Source organism: Brienomyrus brachyistius, unplaced genomic scaffold, assembly GCF_023856365.1.
Source record: "Brienomyrus brachyistius isolate T26 unplaced genomic scaffold, BBRACH_0.4 scaffold46, whole genome shotgun sequence".
In the NCBI taxonomy this organism is placed as follows: Eukaryota; Metazoa; Chordata; class Actinopteri; order Osteoglossiformes; family Mormyridae; genus Brienomyrus; species Brienomyrus brachyistius.
This window is the reverse complement of record NW_026042321.1, coordinates 1,225,397-1,252,091: the sequence shown is the minus strand read 5'-3', so window position 1 is coordinate 1,252,091 and position 26,695 is coordinate 1,225,397. Positions and strand designations below refer to the sequence as shown.

Genomic DNA, 26,695 nt, shown 5'->3' with positions numbered 1-26,695 from the left:
ATAGGCTCCGGACCCCCCATGACCCAGTAAGTTAAGCGGTTTGGAAAATGGATGGATGGATAGTTAATCTGAGCATGTTTTTGGATTGTGGGGGGGGGGGAACCCCACGATGACACAGGGAGAACATGCAGACTCCACATACCCAGAACCCTGATTCTGAAACCCTGGTCCCAGAAGGGTGAGGTGACAGTGCTACCCACTGTACCACCATGCCAACCTTGTCTCCAGCAATGTAAAATGTTCGATTGTAGCTTAAATCAAAATAAAATCATTGAAGTTGATAGATATACAGATGTAGCCACTTGAATTTTCCACTGTTTCCATGATGGGGCCTTGGCTGGTCCTTGGCTGGTCCATGACAGGTCCCTGCTGGGTCCTGAGTATGACCTTGACTATAATGAGATCCCCCACGATGATGTAATGAACAAGGGGGGCAGCATGATCCACCCCTTACCTCTCTGTGTGTAAAGTACTTGCAATGATTTATCCATCCACCAGGGAGAGCAGTGATTATGAAAGCTGAAGTGACTTACCTGAAATCAGGTACAATACCTGATTTCAGGTATCTTAAATTCACTACAAGAAATGAAAATCTAAGCAAATATAATTTCTTTATATTTAGACAAAATTCCAATTTCATTAATAAACTGACTACACTGCAATAAATGGCCTGTGAAATTTAAGAAATTGTTTCTGTCGTGAGGCAAAGATGGCCTAAAACTAGCAAAATGTATTTTTAAGCAGTTTATTGTTGAAATTAGAATTTTGTATTTTACTTCCCCTTTTGGAGATGAGACGGACCCACGATGTGTGCAGTATAATAATTACAGACCTAAACAAAGTAATAAGATTGATATTGTCAAGCAATGAGGGACAGTGTGGTATATGAAAAACAGATTAGTAGCCCATCGAGCTTGTTTAGCACATGATGAAATACTTCATAGGCACGGAGGCCAAACCAGGTACAAAGCAGCAGCGTGTCCAAGTAATAGAATTATTTTGGGAGAGGAGAGTGACCCAAGATGTGTGTAACAGACTAATTACAGGCCTAAACAAAGTTAATACGGTTGACTGTGGAGAATAAAGGTGGACAGAGTGGAAAATGAAAAATAAAAAAACATATGGTTCTGTACTGTGCTTGAATAAAACAGACACATTCCTTAGTGTGTTCTGTCTGGCTAACAGTCTGAAAGGCTGCTGATGGCTGCATATTCACGGGGTGGGGATGGGGGGCAGTCACAATGATGTGTGAATGTGTCATTAACTTCTCTGCTTGGCCACAATGAAAAGAGATGTGTTTGCAGGGGATCAAGGTGAGGTTGCTTTCTTAACCTAAGAACACTGAACCAATGGTCAAGCAGGGTGGTGGTAGTATCATGCTGTTTTGCTGACAGCACTTTACATAACTACATTGCACAAAGAGGATGGAATGATGAAGAAGCACTAGATAGATAGATTGGGAATTTTTTGTCATAGTACCAGACTCAAAAAGAGGAACATAAAAGAAACATAGCATAATAAGTATTTACTGTGACCCTTTGGAGTCTGAGGCCTCTCATCCACTTTCAAAGTACTGTAGTCTGACATGCCTTAACATTTTACAGTTTTTCTGAATTGCTAAAACACATTTCCTAAAATCTCCTCTCCTTTAATCAAACCACTAAGCACAAACCCTAAAATTCAAGCTAAACTCACAAAAAAGTTAAAACACTACCAGTCAGAACTGTTGTTGGCATGTAAATTAGAAACCATAACACTATAGTAAAAAAAAAAGTATGGTCGTCTACCAAAAATATTTGTATACTGTACAGTTATGACTGATAACTAATATGTAACGTTTCCCGTATTCAGTACTCCAGAAAAGTTACTGTAAAGGACAAAGCCAAAAAGTAAACAAATGAGAGTCATATTACAATAAAATGTTGTGCAACTGCCAAGCCAGAGTCATGGAATAATATTCATTCTGCCTCATCACCATGTCTCAGGGCTGGGTATACCCAAGCTATCCCTTGTTGGGTGATGCAGAAAGAATCCTCTGTGTGACCCATTTGTACCTTTACATCGAAATTCAACTCCTATTCACCTATGACACATATTCTATGTTCTATTCACTCTTTGGCATTTAATGTTTAGAAATGTGTGTGAACAGTTTTGAGTCATTGTGTTTAAATGACTACTGTGTGCTGGCTGCGCTTAACCTCTGTGGCCTGTGTTTTCTATTTTGCATCAAAGTTAACCATAGCGCAAAATGTGTTTTGATGAATGAGAATGTGTTTTGAGTTTTGCAAAAAGGGTGACTGAGATCTGCAAGTTGTATCTAATTAGGTGAGCATGGTTTAAAGTTTCTCCAAACAAGTGACTGATAAATGACTTTTGGCAATTGGCATGCAGTTTTGTTCCCAAAATGATTTTTAATATTTCAGCAATTCGATAAAACTGAGAAATATTTCACTTATCTAAAAATCATTTATCCCAAAGTGCTACAAATGCTTTTATTCAGCACAAACTCAACACAAATAATCTGAGATCATTTAGAATGTGATTATTCTATTTTTTTTGTTAAAATCTACTTTAAACATACACTCTTCAAAAACCTATTTTCAGTGGTGCTGACAAATTGTAAAAATCACATTATAAACATTTCTAGCCAAGACTTTTGAACTCTGAAGCATAGGGGCTGGCTACACAAAGGTGAATGAGACATTCAAAGAATTGTATGAGGTTTGATTACTAAAGTGTTACAACTTTGAAGTGACTTTGGAGTCACCAGACCTTTGCATACTGTCAATGGCCCATCAGTCTGGAATGTCTGTCACTGCTCCTCACACTAATCAGTTTGGAAAGGCAGTGTGAATTTTACAGTTTTTTTCAATTGCTAAGACAGATACTGCAATACTGAAGTTGCTTTCTCAAAACTCTTCATACAGTCACCACAACATTAGCTTATGTGGGGTAAACCGTTAAGCATTTTCGCTTTGCTTTCATACAATTCATACATTGCATAATATCGCACTGAACACCGCAGCAATTTCCTGATGTTGTAAACCTGCTCAACATTTGGCAATAAAGTCCATTCTGATTCTGATTCTGATACAAAATGCAATCAATGACTAAACGCCTCAAAAATCATGGATTCCTGTCTCACTCACAACATTACATTTTCAGAGGCCATTTTGCACATAAGTACATACTGACCCTAAAACTGCTAGTAAAACAGTCAAAACTGACATATGTCATGCTAAATTACTATCAAGACCCTTTCTAAAATAGATTGTACAAACCACATAATATAAACAAATTATGTTAATTGACACAAGATCAAACAATGAATGCTGGATGTCAGGATATTTCTCCAGAGCAATGCCAAGGATGGATCAGGCATGTGAAGAGATACTACCCTAGATATTACCCATCTTAGCAACTGAAAAAAACTGTAAGAAAACACACAATACTAGCCTTTTTACAGTTTATAACATGCAGCAGATTAAATGTTCATGAATAAAATGTGCATAAAATGTACAAAACAATAAATGAATATTAGAACAACAAATTGGCACTCCTGATCAAGATGCCAAGCTTCAAAACAGTTCCTGTCTGGTTGAAGGCAGAGATAGAAAGCACATGCTTTGCACTTCCGAGGGGTTTTTGTATGTACTGTATAATATTATTTTGCTGGATTAGTATGTACCGGCATACTCGCTAGCCCTGTTTGTCTCTGGTGTTGTAAAACGGCTGTCTCTTCAGTTTACCTTAACTCCAACAAGTTATTCGGCTAAGCAAGAAATCCTCCTTTGTGAAATACCTCCAATCTCAACCCTATTGAAAATTTGTGGGTTATGCTTAAAAGCCGGGTCCATGCAAAGAACCCAACTAGTTAAAAAAATTGAGGTGGCTGCATCTGTACGTAATAGCAGGAAAATGAGGCTTCAAAACTGTGAAAGCGTCTAAGTAATAGCCAGAGGTGGCTATGCCACCCCCACCCCCCCCGCCAGTAAATATGTGGCCAACCCAGTTGCCATTCCTTACCAAAAAGTAAAAGCAAAAAAAAAAAATGTAAGTAAAAACTAAATATGGGGCATTTTATTCTGTAAAGCAGAGCTGGCCAACCCATCGATCAGGCAGCTGTGGCATGTCTCCACCTTGATCGCGAGATGATTAATGGATAAGGCTCGCAATCTGCAAAATGCTCTCCCCTGTACCTGGGGGGGGGGGGCTCCTTACCTTTTCATTAAACCAATCCCGTGGGATGTGGCCTTTTAATGATATCATTTTTAGAATGAAGGGGTTGAAATAATAAAGGGGGAATCAAAAGGAGAAGAAATAGGTAGAATGAGTGGAGTGAGACCTGGACATTTTAGATTCGTATTCATATATGTCTTCATGGTGTGGGGGTGGGGTGAACAGATAATAATAATAACTACACCCAGAGCTGAGCTACTGATATTTTATTCTAGCCTTACAGAACTTGTGGTTTCTATCAGTTATATCTTGCAAATCTGGAAATATATGAGTCCATCTGCGCAAGAATATTTTCGTACTCTTTTTCCTGACCACTGGCCTCTTTAATAACCTCTAAGCTTTTTTTCTTCTTTTCTTGCATTAAGAAGGTTCTCCGGGGAATCTTTGACGCTTCTGGTCCTTGTCGTACTTCACTGGTCGCCCTAATGCAGCCCTAAGCACCCAGCTTTGAGAGGTGCTATTTTTACACGCCTAAGAAGTCATTAAGCTGGGACCACTGCTTGCTAAAAGCAACTTTTCCTCCTCAAGCAGACTGACTGACTGCTAAAAGTGTGCTGTTTTTACAGCCGTTATAAATGCTTACTCACCACTTCAGCCATGTTTCTTTTGTAATTCATAAGTAGTTTTTTTTTAATTGCGAGTTTTCCTTGGTTATTGAATTTGAGACATTTATATGCACAACATAAACTGACTGAACATCCTTGTTAAGTGTCCATCTATCCCTATAGATAAGCTTTGATGACTGCTTCTCTTTGTTCAGGTACCTTGTCCATGGCATGTTTGAGGCTGTTTCCCTCAACATATGAAATGATTTTTCATTGTTCTGAGTGATGCACTGCCGGCACAGACTGTGAATTGCCTCATATCATTTTGAAAAATCCCATAGTGTTGATTGTCAGACCTATTTTACAGCCGACGCCTCCTGGCATTTAACCGAATATGACTCACCTTTGTAGCCATGTTTGTAATTATGATTTATAGACTTCAAAGTCAGAGTGCCTTTCATGTGATGATTCCATAATTTGTGTCCACCGACATAATGAATCGCTGTAATTGCCTGACACACCTTAATTTAAATATAATACATGAACAGAAAGTAGGCATTCCATTGAAAAGGGTTATATTTTCTAACCGTTATCTTTATTTAAAGAAGCATAACCTATTCATGTTTATAATGATGGACATTTTGTATGGAGTGATTCAGGTTAAGCACCCCAAGGTACTCCTGGAGACAAGGGCATAGGTTAGGTTTCTACGTTAGTCAAATCAGCCCCGAACCTCAGCCCCCTAAACAGACACAGTTCTCCCACAATTGCTAGGGACATGTCCTACCATCCATACCCAAACGCATGCGTTTTGTTTGAGGCTTAAATTTTAAAAATGAAAACTGATGCTGAAAGATCTGTGCCCATGTTTATTTCAGTGTCTCAAAGTAGAAAAATCATTTTAAGTGACTTAGGAAAGTGCTCATAACTTCCTAGTATTGATGAGAGCTTGAGTTCTGTCTGAACCCGTTAGGAGCTACCAGACGATGGCATTCAGGTATAGATTGGCACACACATTCTGGGAAAGAAGGAAGGTTTTTGAAACGCTGGACAACAATGAACTTCTAAAAAGATATTGGCTCGACAAAGCTAGACTAGAATTTCTTACTGACCTTGTAAGTGATGCAATTACAACATCTACAAGGAGGAGTTAAGCACTGTCAGCTGAAATGAAAGGGCTGGCAACTTTGCAGTTTTTGGCCCCTGGGAAAATGCATCTATTCAGCAGTGATGATCTGGGTACATCACTGGTGTTGCGGCAGCGTGACAAAAGTCAGGGGAATATAAAAAGAAAAGATTATAATTACAGCTAAAAGGTTTTAAATGCCTTGCAATAGTGGAGAGAGAGGAGAGGAGAGGAGCGGTAAGAAACATTTGTTGGTACATTGCTGCCGCACCCTCTACACAACCAACCACCTCAGGGAGGAGAACCTGAGTGCAGCCGGTGATTCTCAGCACCACACTAGCTCAAATGGAATGCAACAGTGTCAAGTTTTTTTTCTAGTGGCTGGGGTGTCAATCCTGACACCAACCCTCAAATTTTCCCTGAAAGTTGGAGGACCTGCTTGTAGGGCTGGATGTATATCAGTGTCATACCCAGGAGGGAGTAATTGCAGGTTAGGGGTCTTGCTCAAGGGCCCAACAGAGCAGAATCATTCCAGGCATTCGAACCAGCAACCTTCTGATTTCCAGCACAGAACCCTGGCCTCAGAGCCACCACTCTGCCCAAATATGACACACAAATAATCAGTTTAACTGGTTGTTTTAATGCATCTCATTTTACAGTACATACAATGAAATATACTGAAATAACCAATTAAACTGGTTATTGCTGATATTTACACTATACGTTGAACAAGGTGAGATTGCACTTGTAATTGACCTTTATAACTGTACCTGTACATTTTTACATGAATATCATTATTACTACTACTGTTTATTAATAGTAATAGAGGTAGTAGATGCAATAGATTTTTTATTCATCAGACTTTCTTTATATGCTAAGACTTTAGCAGCAGTATCAGAAAACTACAAAACATTACTATCATTACCAATTATATGGTTAAACTCATAGAACCATCCATCCATCCATCCATTTTCCAAACCGCTTATCCTACTGGGTCGTGGGGCGTCCGGAGCCTATCCCGGAAGCAATGGGCACGAGGCAGGGAACAACCCTGGATGGGCGGCCAGCCCATCCAAGGCACCCATAGGACCACATATTGTCAAACTAAAAGTTCTACTTGCTGAAAGTGGGTGTCGGAAACTTCGCATCTGTTTCTCGTGTCCTATTCTGAGCTCAGACAAATTCTTGTCCTAGTCACATTTTTAAGATGATCCCTAGAAGTGATTCTGAGACACCGGACTTGTTAGCTAAAGGTAACTCCTTCACCTCCTATGAGATGTTCCGCTACTGTCATCTTCTCAGGGCCATTGCACAGGGCCCTTAGCCCTAATTGTTGCAGGGGTGCGGCACGGTGACCCATCCTGTCCTGTGACTCCAGAAACTCGTTCTCACCTGTATATAGACCATATGGCCAAAAGTATGAGGACACCCTAATTAATCAGAGGAATTTCTTATTTAATCCTCACCCACTACTGACAGAGATGTATAATTAAGCACAGTGTTATGCAATCTCCTGCAGCAAATATTATCAGCAGAATGGTGGTGGTTGTACCAGACAGACTAGTTACTTTCCATTTGGTAACATTATAGAATGTTCTTTCCATCAAGTCAGTTCGGCACATCTCCGTCCTGCTGGTCAAATGCAAGTGAAGTGATTGTGGAGGACAAAGCATCTGGGAACTAGTTCAGTTGTGAAGTGGTCAGTCACCCAAGCTCACAGAAAGGAACCTGATCACCCAACATCAATACTCAACCTCAATGGTAGCAAATCATGCAATGTTCCAGCATTTAATGGACAACTTTGCCAGAAAAATAGAGGCTCTTAAAGCAACAATGAACTGTCCAAATTAATAATAATAGCCTTGGTTTAATAATGAGATGTTGGACAAATTGGTGTCCATATACATTTGGGCATTTAGTGTATGTCAGTGTGTCTCTTGAAAAACAAGGGATATGCAAAATATGCCTATTTCCTCACAGGGATAAAGAAACACTAATTTGCTTTGGTAAAATATCCAGCTACATACATTTTAGAGAAAATCATTGTATAAATTCTGACACTTATCTCTTACTTTACCTGTTGCATTGGCAATAACATTCTCATTTGCAGCTTTGTAAAATCTGTCTCACGCAATCCTGTCATTGTTCTGTTGTCTAGGTGTGACCACGGTGCTGACCATGACCACCCTGAGCATCAGCGCTCGGAACTCCCTGCCCAAGGTGGCCTACGCCACAGCCATGGACTGGTTCATCGCTGTCTGCTATGCCTTCGTGTTCTCAGCCCTCATAGAGTTTGCCACTGTCAACTACTTCACCAAGCGGGGCTGGGCTTGGGATGGAAAGAGCATCGTGAATGACAAGGTAACTACAGTAGCCTCAACACCAGTACTTTAGGACTAGATTCTGAACCGTCCTGTACTGAAGTACTGTACCTTTAAATTTGTCATATCCTTCAGCATATAAAGCAGGTGAAGAATGCAGAAAGAACTTGACTAGCACTTGAAAGTCATGATGAGGACACTAGTGATTAACCCATCTAACTTCCATGCACTCAGTGTGTGGTCTATACTTAAAGGTTGTCTTGATGTTTTAAGACTTGTTGGCTACATAATACTTTCCCATTGTCATTTGATATTGACACACAAAGACGAAGCAAAAAGGGAAAAATTGGTCTTGTGAATGTAAGTAAGTTTCTGATGAAACAACGATTATGGATAGTCCAGCTTAACACTCATTATAGTCACAATTAATATACTACAATTTTAGGTAAACAAAGACAATGACATTTCTGTCCATTTTGCACAGAGGACTGACAATACTGATTTTAAGATGCATATGTAATTTTGTCAGCTTAATTATCTAAAATATGTAAATCAAAACTGTGGCAGGCTGGAATTCAGGATAAAATCAGACAAAATACGAGCAAAGGAATATTAATCTGCAGCTCTGAAAATCTATTTTCCCTACACATTCTCTTTACGTCTGACATCTGACATGAATACTCTACCTATCAGAGAAATATTAATGAGCTGAGAGCATACTGCACATGGACAAGACGACTTGGCTATAAATCATAAAAGCATCACATGTGCCAAACCCAGGATTTTACAATATTCATACACTTAAGCCAGCAAGCTTACCCACTTTCAACACCTGGATCCCGTTCTTGGTTCCAGTTAGAAGGAACATTTACACATAATCTGAAATAATGCTATTTTGGTATAAAGGATTCCAGGTATGGGGCGGCATGGTGGTGCAGTGGTTAGCACTGTTGCCTCACACCTCTGGGACCCGGGTTCAAGTCTCCGCCTTGGTCACATGTGTGTGGAGTTTGCGTGTTCTCCCCATGTCTTCGTGGGGTTTCCTCTGGGTACTCCGGTTTCCCCCCACAGTCCAATGAGATGCTGAGGCTAATTGGAGTTACTAAATTGCATGTAGGACTGTATGTGTGAGTGAACCCTGTAATGGGTTGCCCCCCCCATCCTGTGTTGTTCCCTGCCTCATGCCCATTGCTTCTGGGATAGGCTCCGGACCCCCTGCGACCCAGTAGGATAAGCGGTTTGGAAAATGGATGGATGCATTCCAGGTACATGGGTGTGAACACAAGGGGGTCCAGTCATTTGTAAACTGTTTGGGTCTGAGAACACATGGAATTTATTGTAAGCTTATTCACAGAAATGTTTATGGAAGGTCACGTTGAAGTACTCTTGATTGGAAATGATACTAATTATCGTAGACCATGTGACACTTCTGAATGGAGGGTAATAAGGTCATGTCCGTGCTAATTATATTACTGACATAAATTGAAAAACTGTTTACAGATCACATTTCTCCCTTTGGGGAAGAAAGAAAAATGTTTTTATTATTTTTTAATTATATGCACAATTTTTTGGGATTTTATTTAACAGATTGTCATTTGTGAATTGTTATTCAAGCTAAACAGTTGATTACTTTAAATTACTTTAAAATACTGTTTGATTACTTTAAATTACATTTTCTTTGTTAAATTTTCTTTTAAGTTAAAATGTTCAGTTATCAGACATTATTCTTAAAGAAAATAAAAAGCTATTGGGGAGGGGTGGGGAAATGGCAATTTAATTTATTTAAATTAATTTAATTAAACACTTTCAAATTGATTATTCTACCAAAGACATATGAAACCAATCAAAGGGTCAGACCAACAAGCCATAACAGTCGAACAAGCGAAACTATTCAAACAAACCTGATGAGACTGATGTAAGTGATTAGCTAAGGTTTCATCCTGATTAGAAACCCGAATAACAGAAAAGTCGGCTTTACTGGCTGACTGTTTACTATCCACTTTAGCTCATTAACCGTAAGTGCCGCTGGGTATGACTGATTTGCATAACCTCCTGGAGCAGCCAAGCCCAGAAGTAAATTCCACTTGGAATTTACTTTGGAAACATGCAACAACCTCACTCTGAACTGAAACATTTAATTTTCATTACAAAAATAACACAGGCCCCTTAAGTATTGAAGATTATTAATCTTGTAAACAGGAATATAGTAAAATACCACTTTCTGCTGCAATCAGCTGAAATATTTGCACAGTGCATTGTAGCCATCAAGAAAGACATTGGCTGTTAACATCTTGGAACAAAGTTACATTTGCTAAGATTTTGATAGGGTCCATATACAATTGTATATGCTACTTTAACTTTTTCCTGTAAACAGTAAGCTACTATTTGCAGGTGATGTTCACTTACATATTGTAGGGATCTATGGGTGTAACGATATACTCAGCCCACGAGACGAAACACGATATTGGGTTCACCAGAATGAGACGAGACGATATTTTAACAATATTTTAAGGAAAGGCCTTTTATTCGATTAATTTCAAAGACAAAAAATGCTAAATACTGCAGATGTATGGAGAAATGTTTTAAATAATCACCATCATCATATGCAGTAAAGAACAGAACAAATATCTAGCACCATAAACTATTTCACCACAATCGCAAATGACAGGCTTCTCTCCTATTTGACTACTCAATTGAACATAAAATACAATATAAATAAAACAATATAAACAACAAACATAAAACATTTTTTTTTTATGTTTTCTTCACCGGTGCAGTGGATTTAAGTAAAGAGCTATGATGGTGTTCAAAATGGCTTTGCATAGTAGTAGCATTAGTCGCTGTGTACGCCATTATTTTCCTACAATGATTACAGATGATTCGTGTTTTTTGTCTGTCACCATATCACTGTTTATATTTCCACCGGGTACCCAAAATGCTGCCACGTAAAAGATTTAAAACTATCTGGAGCATCTACTATGGCGATTTTGTCAGTCGTCCACAAGCTTACATCAGCTGATTTGCAGAGCCTTCGTGGGACCCGCTTTTCACTCAGACGAGAGATCTCGTCATGTTGTAATATCTGAGATCTCGTGACACAAGACCAAAGATTTTGCTAATCAAACTCCATTATCACTATATTTCACTGGAAAAATAAAAACTCATTCTTAGGCCTAAAAATAAACCAGTTAAAAAGATAAAAGAAACAAATTGTCAAAGAAGCACAAGAGTCGCAGTGTGCTTCAGCGTTGACCTTATGTTATTTATCCAGGAGTTTGCTGAGACTTTGAAATGTACCTCAGTCTGTCAGTACCCTGTTGTCTCAGCAGTTTAGCTAATTTGCTTCCTTTGCACAAGACAAAATATACACAGTCGACTTATGCTTAGCTATAGCCCAGCAAATATATATTTAGTGTGCTTACCACCCTTCAAACACTTTATGACCTCAAGATTAATACTGAAAGGCATGGATTTTCTTGATCGCTTGTGATTATCTACATTACCATAAGTCTATTTAGAGGATGTTTTTTTTATCTTAAGTAATGTTCAGTTGAGAGGGCAGTGTCAGCCAATCCCTGGAGCAAGTGAAGTTAAAGGCTTTGCTCGAGAGCCCAATGGTGTCATTACTCTGCTGACCGCAGGTTTTGAACCAATGACCTTCCAGTTGCAAGCATGGAGTCGGAACCCACAGACCCACAGACCGCCCCTAATCTCCTGCTTTAGTCACTTCCTTTATTGCTTTGCATGCTGCAAAATTGAATAATAAATTTTTTTGTCACAAATCCCATTTTCTAAACTAGTTAGCGTGTGGTGACAGTGTACTGGACGCTTGCTGGTTACAAATGTATAGTATCACAATATTCTTTTGGATTTTAGCCCACTAACAAGTTTTTTTTTTTTTCCTTTACTCTTCTGATATTTTTCTGGGAGAAAGATTTAATAATATTCAATTCAATTCTTATGCAATAAGAAACTGCTTCAGACTTGCTATATCTCTGAGATGCAGGGAATTAACTTGAGGAGGAGGTAACTGGAGTAATAAAGGATTAGCATAACCTGAAAACTGAAATGCTGAATTCTGTATTCTTAATAAGTGTAGACAGTCCCCGGGTTAAGAATGTCCGACTTACGGACAACTCGTAATTATGGATGGACTGCCAAAGGTACATTAGTGGGCAAAATTGCAGAAAGGGTTCCTGTTTTTTGAGATGACAGAACTTTATTCCAGTTGCTCCAGTTACATATTTAATCAAATGTATGATGTTTATAATATTCTTTGATTGTTTAAAAACCTCTCCACCAAATCATCATCACATAGTTAGGTGTTTGTACACACCGGAGTATAACCTGATGTGTTCGATGGATCGTTCTCTAACCTGAGCCTGGACAGTAAAATGCCTGTCCCAGCTTTTGTCGTTCTCTTTTGTCTCGCCCCCCCCCCCCCCCCCCATACACACATACAAACATCTATGTTAGCAAGACTCCAAAGAACCTCTTGTTGATTGGCCTGTTTTTGTTTATCATGATTCTCTTCAGTGTTCTGTCCTTAGACACTGCCAGAGGTAGATTAGTGTGATCGGCATAAGAATTAAATTCTGTCATATGCTTTTTATGATCATATGTCCTTGTGATGGATGGTGGAATCATAAAAATATGATATAGATGCGGTATCATGTCCCCATTCTGATTCTTCATGGCTGATGACAGTAGGAACACAGTACCTGTCATGATTTAAATGAAAATGATTACATGCATGCAGTATATGAATAATTTTACTATGTGTTTATATCTCAGAACAGAAAATAGCACAGCCTTGATTACATCCATCCAAATATTTTCCGTAACCGCTTAGATGGAGAACCTGGAGCCAATCCCAGGAAGCGAAAGGTGGGGGTATCCTGCAGTGGGAGTTGGTCTGTCACACACACACACACACACGCACACACACACACACGCACACAGTGGCCAATTCAGAGATGACTTATCTTTGTAAACAGGCTGGTTTTTGCACTGCGTTAGGATATCAAGGAAGAAGCACGCAAGTATGCAAACTCGACCACAAACAAAACACGGAAATGTGCTGACCAATCACTGATGCCAGAGATGTCCGTGTCACTTTACCTTAGAATGCTGAACCAAGCTCTACAGCTTCAAAAGTGCATATGTAACACATATTATAAATGAAGAGTTGCATTTTTTTTATAGGTATTCCCTATAAGCTGTAATCTTATGCATTTTATAGGCAAAGGGTTCGCAAAAATGAATGTACTCCCAATTCTTTCTAACAATTTAACTAACTGCACCATGTGTCTTCATGCATTGAAATTGACAGCTTTTATATTTAATAAAAATATATAGATATGTACATGTTCCCACTGAGAAGAATGTCATATAGTTTTGGGTCAAGTCTCACTGAATAAAAGCATCAGCTAGTCTGACTGGAATGTAAATATAAGGATAGTTGATATTGTCCTCAATTTTCAGAGCCTCCATCTGGCTGAAATGGACCTGTCCTGGTTACAGAAGGGGTTTCTCATACCATTGAGATAACAATATTCAAGCTTAACAAGGTTTTAAAGAGAAGTCTGGTAGTGGGGGATGGGTTTTGGCTAGAGAAATAAATGGAGTGTGACCCAGGTCTGCGTGCAGTGGGGATGGCAGCCAAGCCTATAGGAAGGGGGGCCAGTGATCCAGCCATCTGATTGGCTGGTGGGCTATGGGGGGGGTGCTGAATGGGTAGTGAAAGTAGGAAAGATATAAAGAATCAGGTCTGATGGGCAAGTATGCTTACACACACACTCTCACACACACTCACACACACACACACACCGGGAATTTGTCTCCGGTTGTCAATGACTGTCCAGCTTTCTTACACGACGAATCAACATACAGCAGAGAAGTACACAGTTAAAATTATACAGTGGTTACATACATACATGCATACACACATACATACAACATGCTTGTGCAGTGTATTACCATACAGAAAAGTGCTAAACTTCATGTCAGTGCAAGGAAAGTTAGAAAAAATACTGTGGATGGTACAATAAGTTAGTTATTTACAACAATGAAGTATTGTGTGGTAACATGACTATAATGCAAGGATAAATAGTCTCTTTGGAGGTACCAAAAAATCTGTCCATACTATTTTAGCCTATCTTTGTAAAATAGACAACCAATCATTCCTTTTCGCAATTTTATTGGTTCACTCTGTCACATACTAAAGGCACGCAGGTATACATTAGACAATTGCTTGATTGAATCACTTTTCAGGAGAAATGAAACATTGTTTCAATGAGCTGTAAGGGCACCACCAAATTAGTCTACATCTAGTGAAGGATATGATGGAGAGAACTGGTCTGCTCATCGACATGTCTGTCCCCAATGAAAGAAACCCCTCCCTGAAAACTATAGAAAAACTCTCCAAAATACAAAGCTCTAGAAATAGAAATTGAGAAGTTGTGTGGCTTGAAAACCAAAATCAAGAAAGGGGAGGGAAAATTACAGCAACAGAATCCCAGGTGATATCAGATGGTCCAGAATATCATGCTGCTTGGCACTGCTCATGTACTGAGGAGGACATTAATCCATCAAGTGAACCATCACCCCCTAATGGTAGCTCCAAGTTCAAAGGATGGACTTAACTTGAATAGAGCTGAATAGAGCAGAATTTAAAGGATGATAATGATGATGATGATGATGATGATGATGATGATAGGGGGTGGCATGGTGGTGCAGTAGTTAGCACTGTTGCCTCACACCTCTGGGACCAGGGTTCGAGTCTCTGCCTGGGTCACATGTGTGTGGAGTTTGCATGTTCTCCCCATGTCGTCGTGGGGTTTCCTCTGGGTTCTCCGGTTTGCCCCCACAGTCCAAAAACATGCTGAGGCTAATTGGAGTTGCTAAATTGCCCGTAGGTGTGCATGTGTGAGTGAATGGTATGTGAGTGTGCCCTGCAATGGGCTGGCCCCCCATCCTGGGTTGTTCCTTGCCTCATGCCCATTGCATCCAGGATAGGCTCAGGACCCCCCACGACTCAGTAGGATAAGCGGTTTGGAAAATGGATGGATGGATAATAATAATAATAATAATAATAATAATAATAATAGCAGCAATGACGACACTGTTTTTACCCCTGTGGGGAAATTCTTTTTTTGCTTGCCCCATCTTGCTCTCACAGACACACTATATGGACAAAAATATTGGGACTGACCTGTTAATCATTGAATTCAAGTGTTTTATTCAGACCCATTGCCACAGATGTCTAAAATCAAGTGCCTATCCATGCAGTCAGGTTCACAAACATTTGTAAAAGAATGGGTCGTTCTGAAGAGCTCAGTAAATAAAAGCGTGGTACTGGCATAGGATGCCACCTTTGCACAAAGTCAGTTTGTGACATTTCTTCCCTGCTAGATATTCCACAGTCAACTGTAAGCGGTATTATTGTAAAGTGGAAGCATTTAGGAACAACAGACAAGCATGAAGTGTCAGACCGTGTAAAGTAACAGAGTGGGGGCGCTGAGTGCAGAGGCGCATAATGAGTAAAAGTCATGTTCTGTTGACTCAATAACTGTAGAGTTACCAACTTCCTCTGGCATTAACCCCAGCAGAAACACTGTGTGCTGGAAGCTTCATGTTATGGGATTCCATGGCCAAGCAGCAACATGTAAATCTCACATCACCATGCACAATGCCAAGAGTCGGATGGAGTGGTGTAAAGCACACCGCCACTGGACTCTGAAGTGGGGAACTTTGTGGGGACAGTTGAGGGAAGGCCCTTTTCTGTTCCATCATAAACATATGGACCTGTGCAATACGTCCATTTGTGAAATTCCCTTGCTAATGGATATTCCACAGTGAACTGTTAGTGGTATTATAACAAAGTGGAAGCAAATGGGAACAACAGCAACTCAGCCATGAAGTGGGAGGCGACATAAAATCACAGAGTGGGGACAACACATGCTGAGGCGCACAGTGTGCAGAAGTTACCAACTGTCTGCAGAGTCAATAGCTACAGACCTCCAAACTTCATGTGGCCTTCAGATTAACTCAAGAATAGTGTGTAGAGAACTTCATGGAATGGGTTTCCATGGCTGAGCAGCTGCATCCAAGCCTTACATCACCAAGTGCAATGCAAAGCGTTGGATGCAGTGGTGTAAAGCACGCTGCCACTGGACTCTAGAGCAGTGAAGATGTGTTCTCTGGAGTGATGAATCACGCTTCTCTGTCTGGCATGAGTCTGGGTTTGGCAGTTAGCAGGAGAACAGCACTTGCCTGACTGCATTGTGCCAAGTGTAAAGTTTGGTGGAGGGGGGGGGGTTATTGTGTGGGCTTGTTTTTCAGGGATTGGACTTGGCCTCTTAGTTCCAGCGAAAGGAACTCTTAATGCTGTAGCATTCAAAGCCCTTTTGGACAATTTCATGCTCCCAACTTTGTGGGAGCAGTTTGGGGGTGGCCCCTTCCTGTTCCAACATAACTGCGCATCAGTGCACAAAGCAAGGTCTATAAGGACATGGATGAGTGAGTCTGGTGTGGAGGAACTTCACTGGACTGCACAGATCCCTGGCCGCAACCCCATCAAACAGCTTTGGGATGAACTAGAATGGAGATTGTGAGACAGACCTTCACATCAGCATCACTCCCGACTCCACTCACCAATGCTTTTCTGTATGAATGGGCAAAAATTGCTGCAGACACACTCCAAAATCTTGTGGAAGAAGAGTGGCAGCTGTTATAGCTGCAAAGGAGGGACCAACTCCATATTGATGCCTATGGATTTAGAATGGGATGCCATTAAAGTTCCTGTAGGTGTAATGGCCAGGTGTTTCCGATACTTTTGTCCATATAGTGTATATAGGTGAGAGCAGCTTGGCAGCAAAGATCAGCGACCTGCAGCGGTAGCCATGGAGCTCGGGGTTAGTGACCTTGTTCAAAGACCCACAGATGCTATTCTGCTGAGCGGCAACCTTCTGATCACAGGCACAGAGGTTTAGCCCACTGAGCCAAAAAGAAAATGTAACAAGAAGCTGAATTGCCAGTCATGTTGTTATTCTGTATTATTAGTCCATAATTATATTAAACTGCAGAACACAATAAGTTTAAACCATTAGTTAGGCCTGCTTTCTGAAAAATTAAATCATAAGGGGTGTCGGATATCGGGCTTTGGGTTTCTGCACTTACAGCTGTATCGGGCTTGGGGCCTGTGCACTTACGGGTGTGTCGGGCTTTAGTCCTCTGCACTTAATTGTGTGTCGGGGTTTGGGCCTGTGCACTTAGGGGAGAATCGGGCTTTGGGCCTCTGCACTTACGGGTGTGTCGGGGTTTGGGCCTGTGCACTTATGGGTGTGTCGGGCTTTGGGCCTCTGCACTTAAGGGTGTATTGGGCTTTGGGCCTGTGCCCTTACAGGTGTATCGGACTTTGGGTCTCTGCACTTACGTGTGTATCGGGCTTTGGGTCTGTGCACTTACGGGTGTGTCGGGCTTTGGGCCTCTGCACTTACAGGTGTATCGGGCTTTGGGCCTCTGCACTTACGAGTGTATCGGGCTTTGGGCATCTGCACTTAAGGGTGTGTCGGGCTTTGGGCCTCTGCACTTACTGGTGTATCGGGCTTTGGGCCTCTGCACTTAAGGGTGTATCGGGCTTTGGGCCTGTGCACTTACGGGTGTGTCGGGCTTTGGGCCTGTGCACTTAAGGGTGTATTGGGCTTTGGGCCTCTGCACTTACGGGTGTGTCGGGCTTTGGGCCTGTGCACTTAAGGGTGTATTGGGCTTTGGGCCTCTGCACTTACGGGTGTATCGGGCTTTGGGCCTCTGCACTTACGGGTGTGTCGGGCTTTGGGCCTGTGCACTTACGGGTGTGTCGGGCTTTGGGCCTATGCACTTAAGGGTGTATTGGGCTTTGGGCCTCTGCACTTAAGGGTGTGTCGGGCTTTGGGCCTGTGCACTTAAGGGTGTATTGGGCTTTGGGCCTCTGCACTTAAGGGTGTGTCGGGCTTTGGGCCTGTGCACTTACGGGTGTGTCGGGCTTTGGGCCTGTGCACTTAAGGGTGTATCGGGCTTTGGGCCTCTGCACTTACGGGTGTGTCGGGCTTTGGGCCTCTGCACTTACGGGTGTGTCGGGCTTTGGGCCAACTGTCTTAGGGCCCCCCGTAGTGCACGGTGGGATGTTCTGTGCCAGAATTGCATCTTTAGTGTGTGGGCTGCTCACTGAATACTTGGCAAAGAAAAGAAGAAAAGAATTATTCAGAGGATCAGTCCAATGCCGGTAAATGAGAGATATACATAGAGGTGACTCCAGCAGCCATGTGCCTTCAGCTAAAGTAAAGTGCCCTTCTGAGATTCTGCATTTAGCCAATGACAATAGGGTAGGGGGTAGTGCCAGCGGCTGCAGAACATCAGGTATAAAGCAAGGGAGTCATTTATTTCTGTCCTTTTTTGTGCTTTGGAAAGCCACCAATAGCTATGCTGTCAGCAATATACAGTCGGCATTACTATAGCCTGGTGATGTAATGATATCTCAGCAATTGTTATGTTCAATGTGTGTCCCCTAGGAACTGCAAATAAAAAAAACCAATGCATGCTGATTGTGTTTCTTAAGGTTACTAGCAGTTAACTATCCCATTTTTGTTTTTCCAGAACCTTCTCATTCTTATAACTTTAATTTACAGCTTAATTAAACCCCAAGCAGTTAACTATAATAAAATAATGGCTCAAAACAGAATTTAACGAGGAATGCTACTGGATGAGCTGCATTTTGCTTGGCTGGGTATTTGAATATGCATGTCACCATGTCACAACGCAGCCTGTCAGCATCAAAACAGCAATTTAAAATCACAAATGTAAATTGACTCAAGACATATCCTTAACAGAAGCAAACACCGTCTCTAAACAACTTTGATTTTGTGCCAATTGGGCAGATGTAACTTTTAGTGCATTCAGACTAATATAACGTTTTAATGGCCATCGTATTCCTGCAGCGCCTCCCATAATATATGTCTGGCTACACTCTCGTATGGATCCTCCACAAAGCAAGTCAACAAAGTGCATGTAGACCAGGGTTCCCCAATTCCGGTCCTGGAGGACCGGTCTGCAACACAGTTTGCAGATTTGCCTGCCCAGACACACCTACTAAACCTGGTAATTAGTTGAGTTACAGATGTGTTTGAGCAGGGAAATCTGCAAACTGTGTTGGATTCTTGGACCGGAGTTGGGGAACCCTGCTGTAGATTGTGAACATGTTCCTGGTAGCATATTGCCACAAAACCCTTAAACAACTATGGGAGGGAGAAGAGTCATTCCATTGTTCCACCATGTCAATATGTCATTGTCAGGTTTTTTTATAAAGTACTTTTAAAACAACACATATTGACAAAGTGTAAGTGCTGTACAGCATACAAACCAATAAGCACATTTGTAAAAATAAAAAATAAAATAAAGGTTCAATAATACAGAATAACATAGTAAACCCAATAAAAACTATCAAGAATTTCCTCCAAAAAGTTACTAACATCTTGTTGAATGTCTAGATGAAGACCACTTCAGTTCCCAAAGCTCTGGGGCGTCCCAGCCATTCCATGTGTTTGTTAAATTTCACCACCAGCTCACTTAGTTATTTAGTTAAATTAGTTTAAAAAGTCAATGAGATATTGATTAGCCGTAGGAGATGTGCTAGTGGTTGAGTAAAAAAATACATGGGTTTATTGGATGGCTGCGGAAATTACTGGTGTGACATTAGGAGAGGTGTTGAAAGGGTTAATATGTTTTGCCAGACATTATATCACACCAACATAATATTACACCAACATGAAGTTCATTTGAGCATCATTTTCTTAAACTGCCCAAAAACCTTTGCATAGCACTGTATATGGAAATAAATAGAAATAATACAAATAGTAATCATGAGAGTAACTGAGATGATCTAAGCAATAAACCAGTTCTCTAATCCAATGAAATGCAACTGAGTACACATGGACTTTGAGTTATGATGTAAAAGGAGGCCGTGGTGTAGACCTTATGTGGGGTCTATTCTCCAGTATGCTGGCATGGATTTTCCCCGGTAGGCCCAGAATTGTCGTACACCTATAGATGGAACACATTCTCTGGTCACCTTTTTTAAAAAAATAAGGACCATCACCCCGTTTGCTATTCCTGAGGTACCTTCCAAATATAAGAGGACAAATCCACCAGAGATGCCCTATGTTGGTCATCACCGCCCCATTCCTACTTAACGCAGCCCGAGAAAGGTCACCATTATGGCTTTGGATGAGGCCTACAGTAGCCAAATTTGTAGGTAAGTTGAAAAATTATAATTCAGTGCATAATAATTATACTATAATAATAGAACTGTATACAGTGCTATATTCCAAGTCAATGTTTTCATGTCAATATTTTCATGTGTCACAAAATAAGTTTCAGTATTATGAACTGTTATATTTAATTCGAATTTAATACGATAGGCATGGCTGTCCTTTCATAGGTATGTTCTTAACCAGGGGACTGCCTGTAATGTCATTGGTTTTACCTACAGGTTTCGGATAGTGCGTGATGTTTTAAAAGAGCAGTAGTCTCCCTACCCATTAAAGCCAAGAACAACCTTACCTCCTATTTCCTGTTTTATAGCTCTTCTTACAGGTATACACTGTGTATGTCATTCACAGTGGGAGGAGACAGGCCATGTAAATCACGTTTTACCGAAACACAAATTAATAAATTAATCAATGTTCACATTCAGTATTTCTTTGAAGAGCTCAATGCCTCCTACAGTCCCCACTAAGGTATCAAAGGGTTTGCAACTTGGTCTCCCTCCATGGTATCTCCAAACTCCTCCCATGCAGGAGTTTTTCCCTGTACAGTTGCTAGGGCAGGGTGATATCATATCGATTTTATTCGGCACATGTGCAGTAATCACCAGGGCTTCATATCAAAGGCGAAGCATTTGGCCGGACACCAGCTTTTTGATACTATACGGGCATTTATTTACGCCCAATATTTGGTAAGCAGATTAGTAGTACAGCTAAAATATTAATGAGGCATTTTATGACACCCAAAAGTTAGCAAATTAGGCATATCCTTATGTTTAATAAACGTGACAGACTTTAAACTGCAAAAAGTACTACACCCACCACACACACCACCAGCGTCTTTTTACCTCCTCTTTTAAAAGATATCGTGGCTGCTGAGCTGTTCCTTTCTTCACTAACACTTCAGTGAAAATCGCACCAAGGTGTACGAAACATGGTATACCAAAACATCATGATGTGGTGGGCTTTGCTAACCACATTTAATAAAGATTACTAAGTTTTGGGTGTCACAAAACGCATCCCATTAATATTATAGCTGTACTACTAATCTGCCTACCAAATATTGGGCGTAAATCGATATGATATCGCCCAGCCCAAACAGTTGCTGTCATTGTCTTTCTCACCCGTCAATACCCATCTCCATCTCTGGAGATCTTTACTTAAGCATTTCCCTGAAGGCCTCCTTCCTCAGCTCGACAGCTTCCCTCTCCAAAGGTGTCGAGCAGCGGGTTGCCGCTGTGACTGACACCGGCTGCCACCTTGTCATAGCTCTTGCCGATGCAGCAATGATCCCCAGCCTCACTCAGCACACGGAAGAGGCTTTTCAGAATGTGTAAGCTGAATCAATCTCACATAGACGCTTCAGGCAAACGTTCCCAGTAAACCTTGTTCGTCTGGGTCTTCTTGGCCCATCCATCATCTTCCCTTTTTTCTGAATTCAGCTCAACACCAAGTTCTAAATGAATGATATCTGTCCCCCTATCTTCACTCCATCCCACAAAGACCCCCAATGAAAGGCGCCAACTTGCTGCCAGTTGCCGGAATCAGTCTCTGAACCTTGGGCCAGTGGCTGGAAGTCCGACCACCCATGTGACCTAACTGGCTTCAGCCAAAAAACTTCATGTGGGTTCCTGACCTGCAAAGTGAAATGTGGGGCTCCAATGCACTACCATTTGGCAGGTTCTGTAATTGTGTTTCTCAGAATGTGTTAATTTCCATTATATTCATTAGTTCCTTAGACTAAAGTTTTCTTTTTAAAGCTATCACTAAATCTTGAACAGACGTTAACAGCACAATGTGTAGGCTGTTGGTCTTCCTCGTTCAACAATCGAAAGGCATTGAAACAGAAATCTACTGCTGAATTGCAACAAATGCAACAAAGTAATCCTTCATTTAATGCACTGTGACAGGTGCACTGAATGGCCCAAGCAACCATATATTGAATGGAAACAATTTAATTACATAGCAACAGCTTTCCTCTATTTATACTGTGGAAATGACAATGACAAAGTAAATATATTAATAAAACCACATTATGGGATATATGAAATGAACAATAACCAGGCAGTGTTTCTTATGGGAACTGGAGGCTTTCGTTACATTCAGCAATTTTGAAATTAGTTTTTTGTCCTATTGGCTTAGTCTTTGACTGAATGTCAGCATTGGTCACCTGGGTTAGCTAGTCCTAGTAACTTTTGAGTCTTTCTTTTGTAGTGATTTATTTATTTATTTGTTTGTTTTAATTTATAGTAATTTATACTACGGGACCGTTGAATGTTTGAATCTGATTGGCTGACGAACGTTCTGAGGTGTGCAATTATTTTCAGATAAACGCATGGCGAACGTAGTTCCAGGTAGCTCTCTTGACCGCATTACAGTTCCATATCACTTCGCATAGTTAACTGTAATAACGGAAATAGCATACAGTACCTATACAGCACACAGGACTAACAAAAACAACAACATGACAGCCGATTTTCCGAAAGTAAATTTTAATATTTACGGTGAATATGAAACTTTCAACAACTGGGCTGCAGCAGTATTAGTTAGCCTAGTGTACCAACTTAAAGGCTACACATGACATTTCTCACTAGCGAGGTAATAACAGCGCTGCATCTTAAAGCAGACTTACAGTTTAGAGACGGTGCTTCAGAACACTGTTGAGGGACACACAGAGGTAGCCTAATTCATACAAGCTCTCTCTGTTTCTCTTTCTCTGTGTCTCTGTCTCTCTCGCTCTCTTTCTAATAACTTCATTATTAACTGCATTAGTCTGCTATCAACGGCTCAAGCCTCCATTGCCAGCTTTAAAATGACGTTTTGGAACTAGCAAAAGAGTCGTTGGATGAGATGCGGAAGAAATAATCCTACTCACAATAGCGATTTAAGTAGAAAAACCGGACGAATCCCTTGAAATATATCATCTGATCGATGTCATGAGGTGTGGCAACCGTAGTATAAGCGGAATAATTGACTCCGGACCGTTGAATTATTAGAAAATAATGCACACCCGAGGTGGTGATGTGGCCACGACGCGAAGCGGAGTGGCCGTTACACCTCGGGTGTGCATTATTTTTCTAATAATTCAACGGTCCGGAGTCAATTATTCCTTACTTATTTTACCACACGTTTCTGTTTTTTTTATATTAAAAAACTGTCTAGTTTCCTTTGATGGTAATGGGACTGATTTGATCAAGTAATGAAATTATGTTTTTTTTTTTTTAATTATTTAAAAACCAGTCACAATTCTATATGTTGTGTTAAGCGAAATCACATAGACTCCTATGAAGAATGACCGAAGGGTCATGTGACCCTATTCCAGATTGGGGAGACTGGGGCCCCATCCTCAAGCCAGGTGTTGGTGGATAGGTGGGCGGGGGGGGGGTCTCGCTGGCAAGTGCCTGGTGGCCGTATCTTTGCCCATGGGGCCCAGCCAGGTATAGGCTATAACATGTACATGGGTCCACTTTCCTGTGGGCCCACCCTGTGCAGGGGGGTCTGTAGGGGTCAGGTGTGAGATAGATTGGGTGGAAGTGGAAAGGGCCTCAGCAGACCAATCGTCAGCTACCAAATCAGACACACAAACATTTGTGTCTGTGTCTGTGTGTGTGTGTCAGTTTAAGCCAATTTAATTTCCAGGTACTGCTTTGGTATCTTACAGGTCAATTATTTTTTCTTCCTAGGTTAGGGATAGGCAGGCTTGATCCTGGTGTACCATTAACCCAGCTGGATATTGGCAGTCCAGGATCAGGTTGCCTACCCCTGTCCAAGGTCTTTTTTATTTATCATTGAAAGAGAAACTGAAAGTGTACCAGACAAAGGAAAAGTTTTTGTTCTGCTTAATCAACACTTCTCACCATAACAGCACAACCAAAAATCCCAAGATAACATCAAAAAGTATTCTAAACTAAGAATGTGTAAAGTTGCTGAAATTAATAATAAAAAAATGCAAAAAAGAAAAAAAATTAAGAGGTAATAAATTATTTAAAAATTGTACTTAATTAAAAAGGGCTACTCAGCCTTTGATTGAGGGTCTCTCAAGAAATGTCAAGAAGACTTGTCACCTTTTGTAGAATTTGTCCTCTGTTCCTCAGGTGGTAGGTTAATCATTTAACTGAGATGTCTGTAAGACATAGGACTTTAATGACATTGAATCACCATACTGCATGCATCCAGATCAGGGGGAATGTAATAGAAGGACTGATCGTTAATTATCTTACAGTTGTGCTGGTTCTATTAGCGGCGTGGGTGAATAAATTTGGACCTTCCTGTGAAAGGGTGACAGGGTTCATTAGTGTGTCATCAACGCTGTCAAGCTGACCTTCAGCTGCAGGACCTTTACTTTTGGATATTGATCACTTGATCTTTCTCCAGTCCCTCTAATAGTCACTAGGGACGATAGTGTCATTTAATTTACACTTTGACGTACCATAAATGCCTTGTTGTGTATTTCATCATAATAATATTTCCAGAAACCTATTATCAGCTTCCTCGGGTGTGGTTGAGTAGACTGCAGTTACATTTTTTGTACCACCTTGACTGTTTAAGAAGAGGCCCATGACATCCTTTAAAAAACACGCATTTAACAAGTAACTCCTTCCTGCAGAAGAAAGAGAGGGACTCAGTGGTGAAGAAGAACAATGCCTACGCAGTCGCGGTGGCCAACTACGCCCCTAACTTCTCCAAAGACGTGACCCTGCCCACCATCTCCAAGGGCATCCTGGACCCTGGCAAGGTCAGAACAGACAAGCCAGCAGACAACAAAAAGACATTCAACAGCGTGAGCAAAATTGACAGGATGTCCAAAATAATGTTCCCTGTTCTGTTTGGAGGCTTCAACCTGGTTTACTGGGCCACCTACCTCAACAGAGAACCTGTGATAAAGGGGATGGTCCCCTCAAAATGAAATAAAACGTATCCTGGACATGCACCATAGGAGGAGTTTGATGTTTGCACTTGGGGGGCAAAAAAAATACATCTTGCTTACCTCGTGTGTTAACCTGTGTATCTGATGCACACATAACCTATATACATGTTTCCATGTGAATCAGAAGATGATTAATGGAGCATTTTTATAATTGGTGGGCAACTGGTCAATTAGCATAATATACTGAGGGTACGCCAGCCCCCCCCATAATATTTGTTGGCTCGCCAGGTGAACCAATTTACTTAATGCAGGAGAAGTTGTCTCTCTTTTTTCCCCCCCCGCCCCAAACTCTGGCAAAATGCAACCATCAAACTGTACATGCTTTGATGTTTTTACATAAACAGTGACATACTCTAAGACTTCTTTTAACGTTTTTTAACCCTTAAAATGCTCACTGGATTGAAAATCAGTTAATATGTTAACCATTCTCATTTCATCACATAAAGTTTGAGAATACATCAAATCATCTTCCAGCTGTATACAGTTATCTAGTTTTTTGTAGAAAGAAATATTTACTTTATATTCCCCGTATTTAAAACAGATTTTACTCTGATACTATGCTATATTTTTGCTTACTATATTTTTTACACATTTAAAATAAGGTGGAGGGGGCGGCATGGTGGTGCGGTGGTCAGCACTGTTGCCTCACACCTCTAGGACCCGGGTTCAAGTCTTCGCCTGGGTCACATGTGTGTGGAGTTTGCATGTTCTCCCCATGTCGTCATGGGGTTTCCCCCCACAGTCCAAAAACATGCTGAGGCTAATTGGAGTTACTAAATTGCCCATAGGTGTGCATGTGTGAGTGAAAGGTGTGTGAGTGTGCCCTGCGATGGGCTGGCCCTCCATCCTGGGTTGTTCCCTGCCTCGTGCCCATTGCTTCCGGGATAGGCTCCGGACCCCCCACGACCGAGAAAAATAAGTGGTTTGGAAAATGGATGGATGGATGGACAGAAATAAATTACAGAAATACATTTCCCCAAAATAACACATGGTGCAATTACAAAGGTAAAATACCCAAAACGCTTAATGAGTGCTGTTATGTAAACTTAGGATGCACATCCATTAATAATAGAAAAGGTAAATGTTAACCACGATGTCAATGCTCTTTTAACTCACTTTTGAATCCTGTTTCATGTGAGCCCTCTGTACACACAGTGAGTTCCTGATCCATTATGCAAAAACAATCAGCAGTAGAACAGCATGGTGAAGCACCTCATAACTGGATCAGCGTGGAAAAG

General features: G+C 41.0%; 1 protein-coding gene across 2 annotated transcripts in view; it reads left to right on the top strand.

Moving 5' to 3' along the window:
- LOC125723172 (gamma-aminobutyric acid receptor subunit alpha-2-like) overlaps positions 1 to 25,556 on the top strand; it is a 76,497-nt gene extending 50,941 nt beyond the window's left edge. Inside the window, exons 10-11 of one of the 2 annotated variants that reach the window (XM_048999576.1) lie at positions 8,069 to 8,271; positions 25,137 to 25,556. In XM_048999576.1, coding sequence (XP_048855533.1) covers positions 8,069 to 8,271; positions 25,137 to 25,436 — 503 coding nt within the window. In that variant the 3' untranslated portion in view covers positions 25,437 to 25,556. Of the gene's footprint in view, positions 1 to 8,068; positions 8,272 to 20,383; positions 20,489 to 25,136 lie in introns of those variants that run through there. The other variant, XM_048999577.1, reaches the window with a different exon arrangement.
- Positions 25,557 to 26,695: the final 1,139 nt, after the last annotated feature.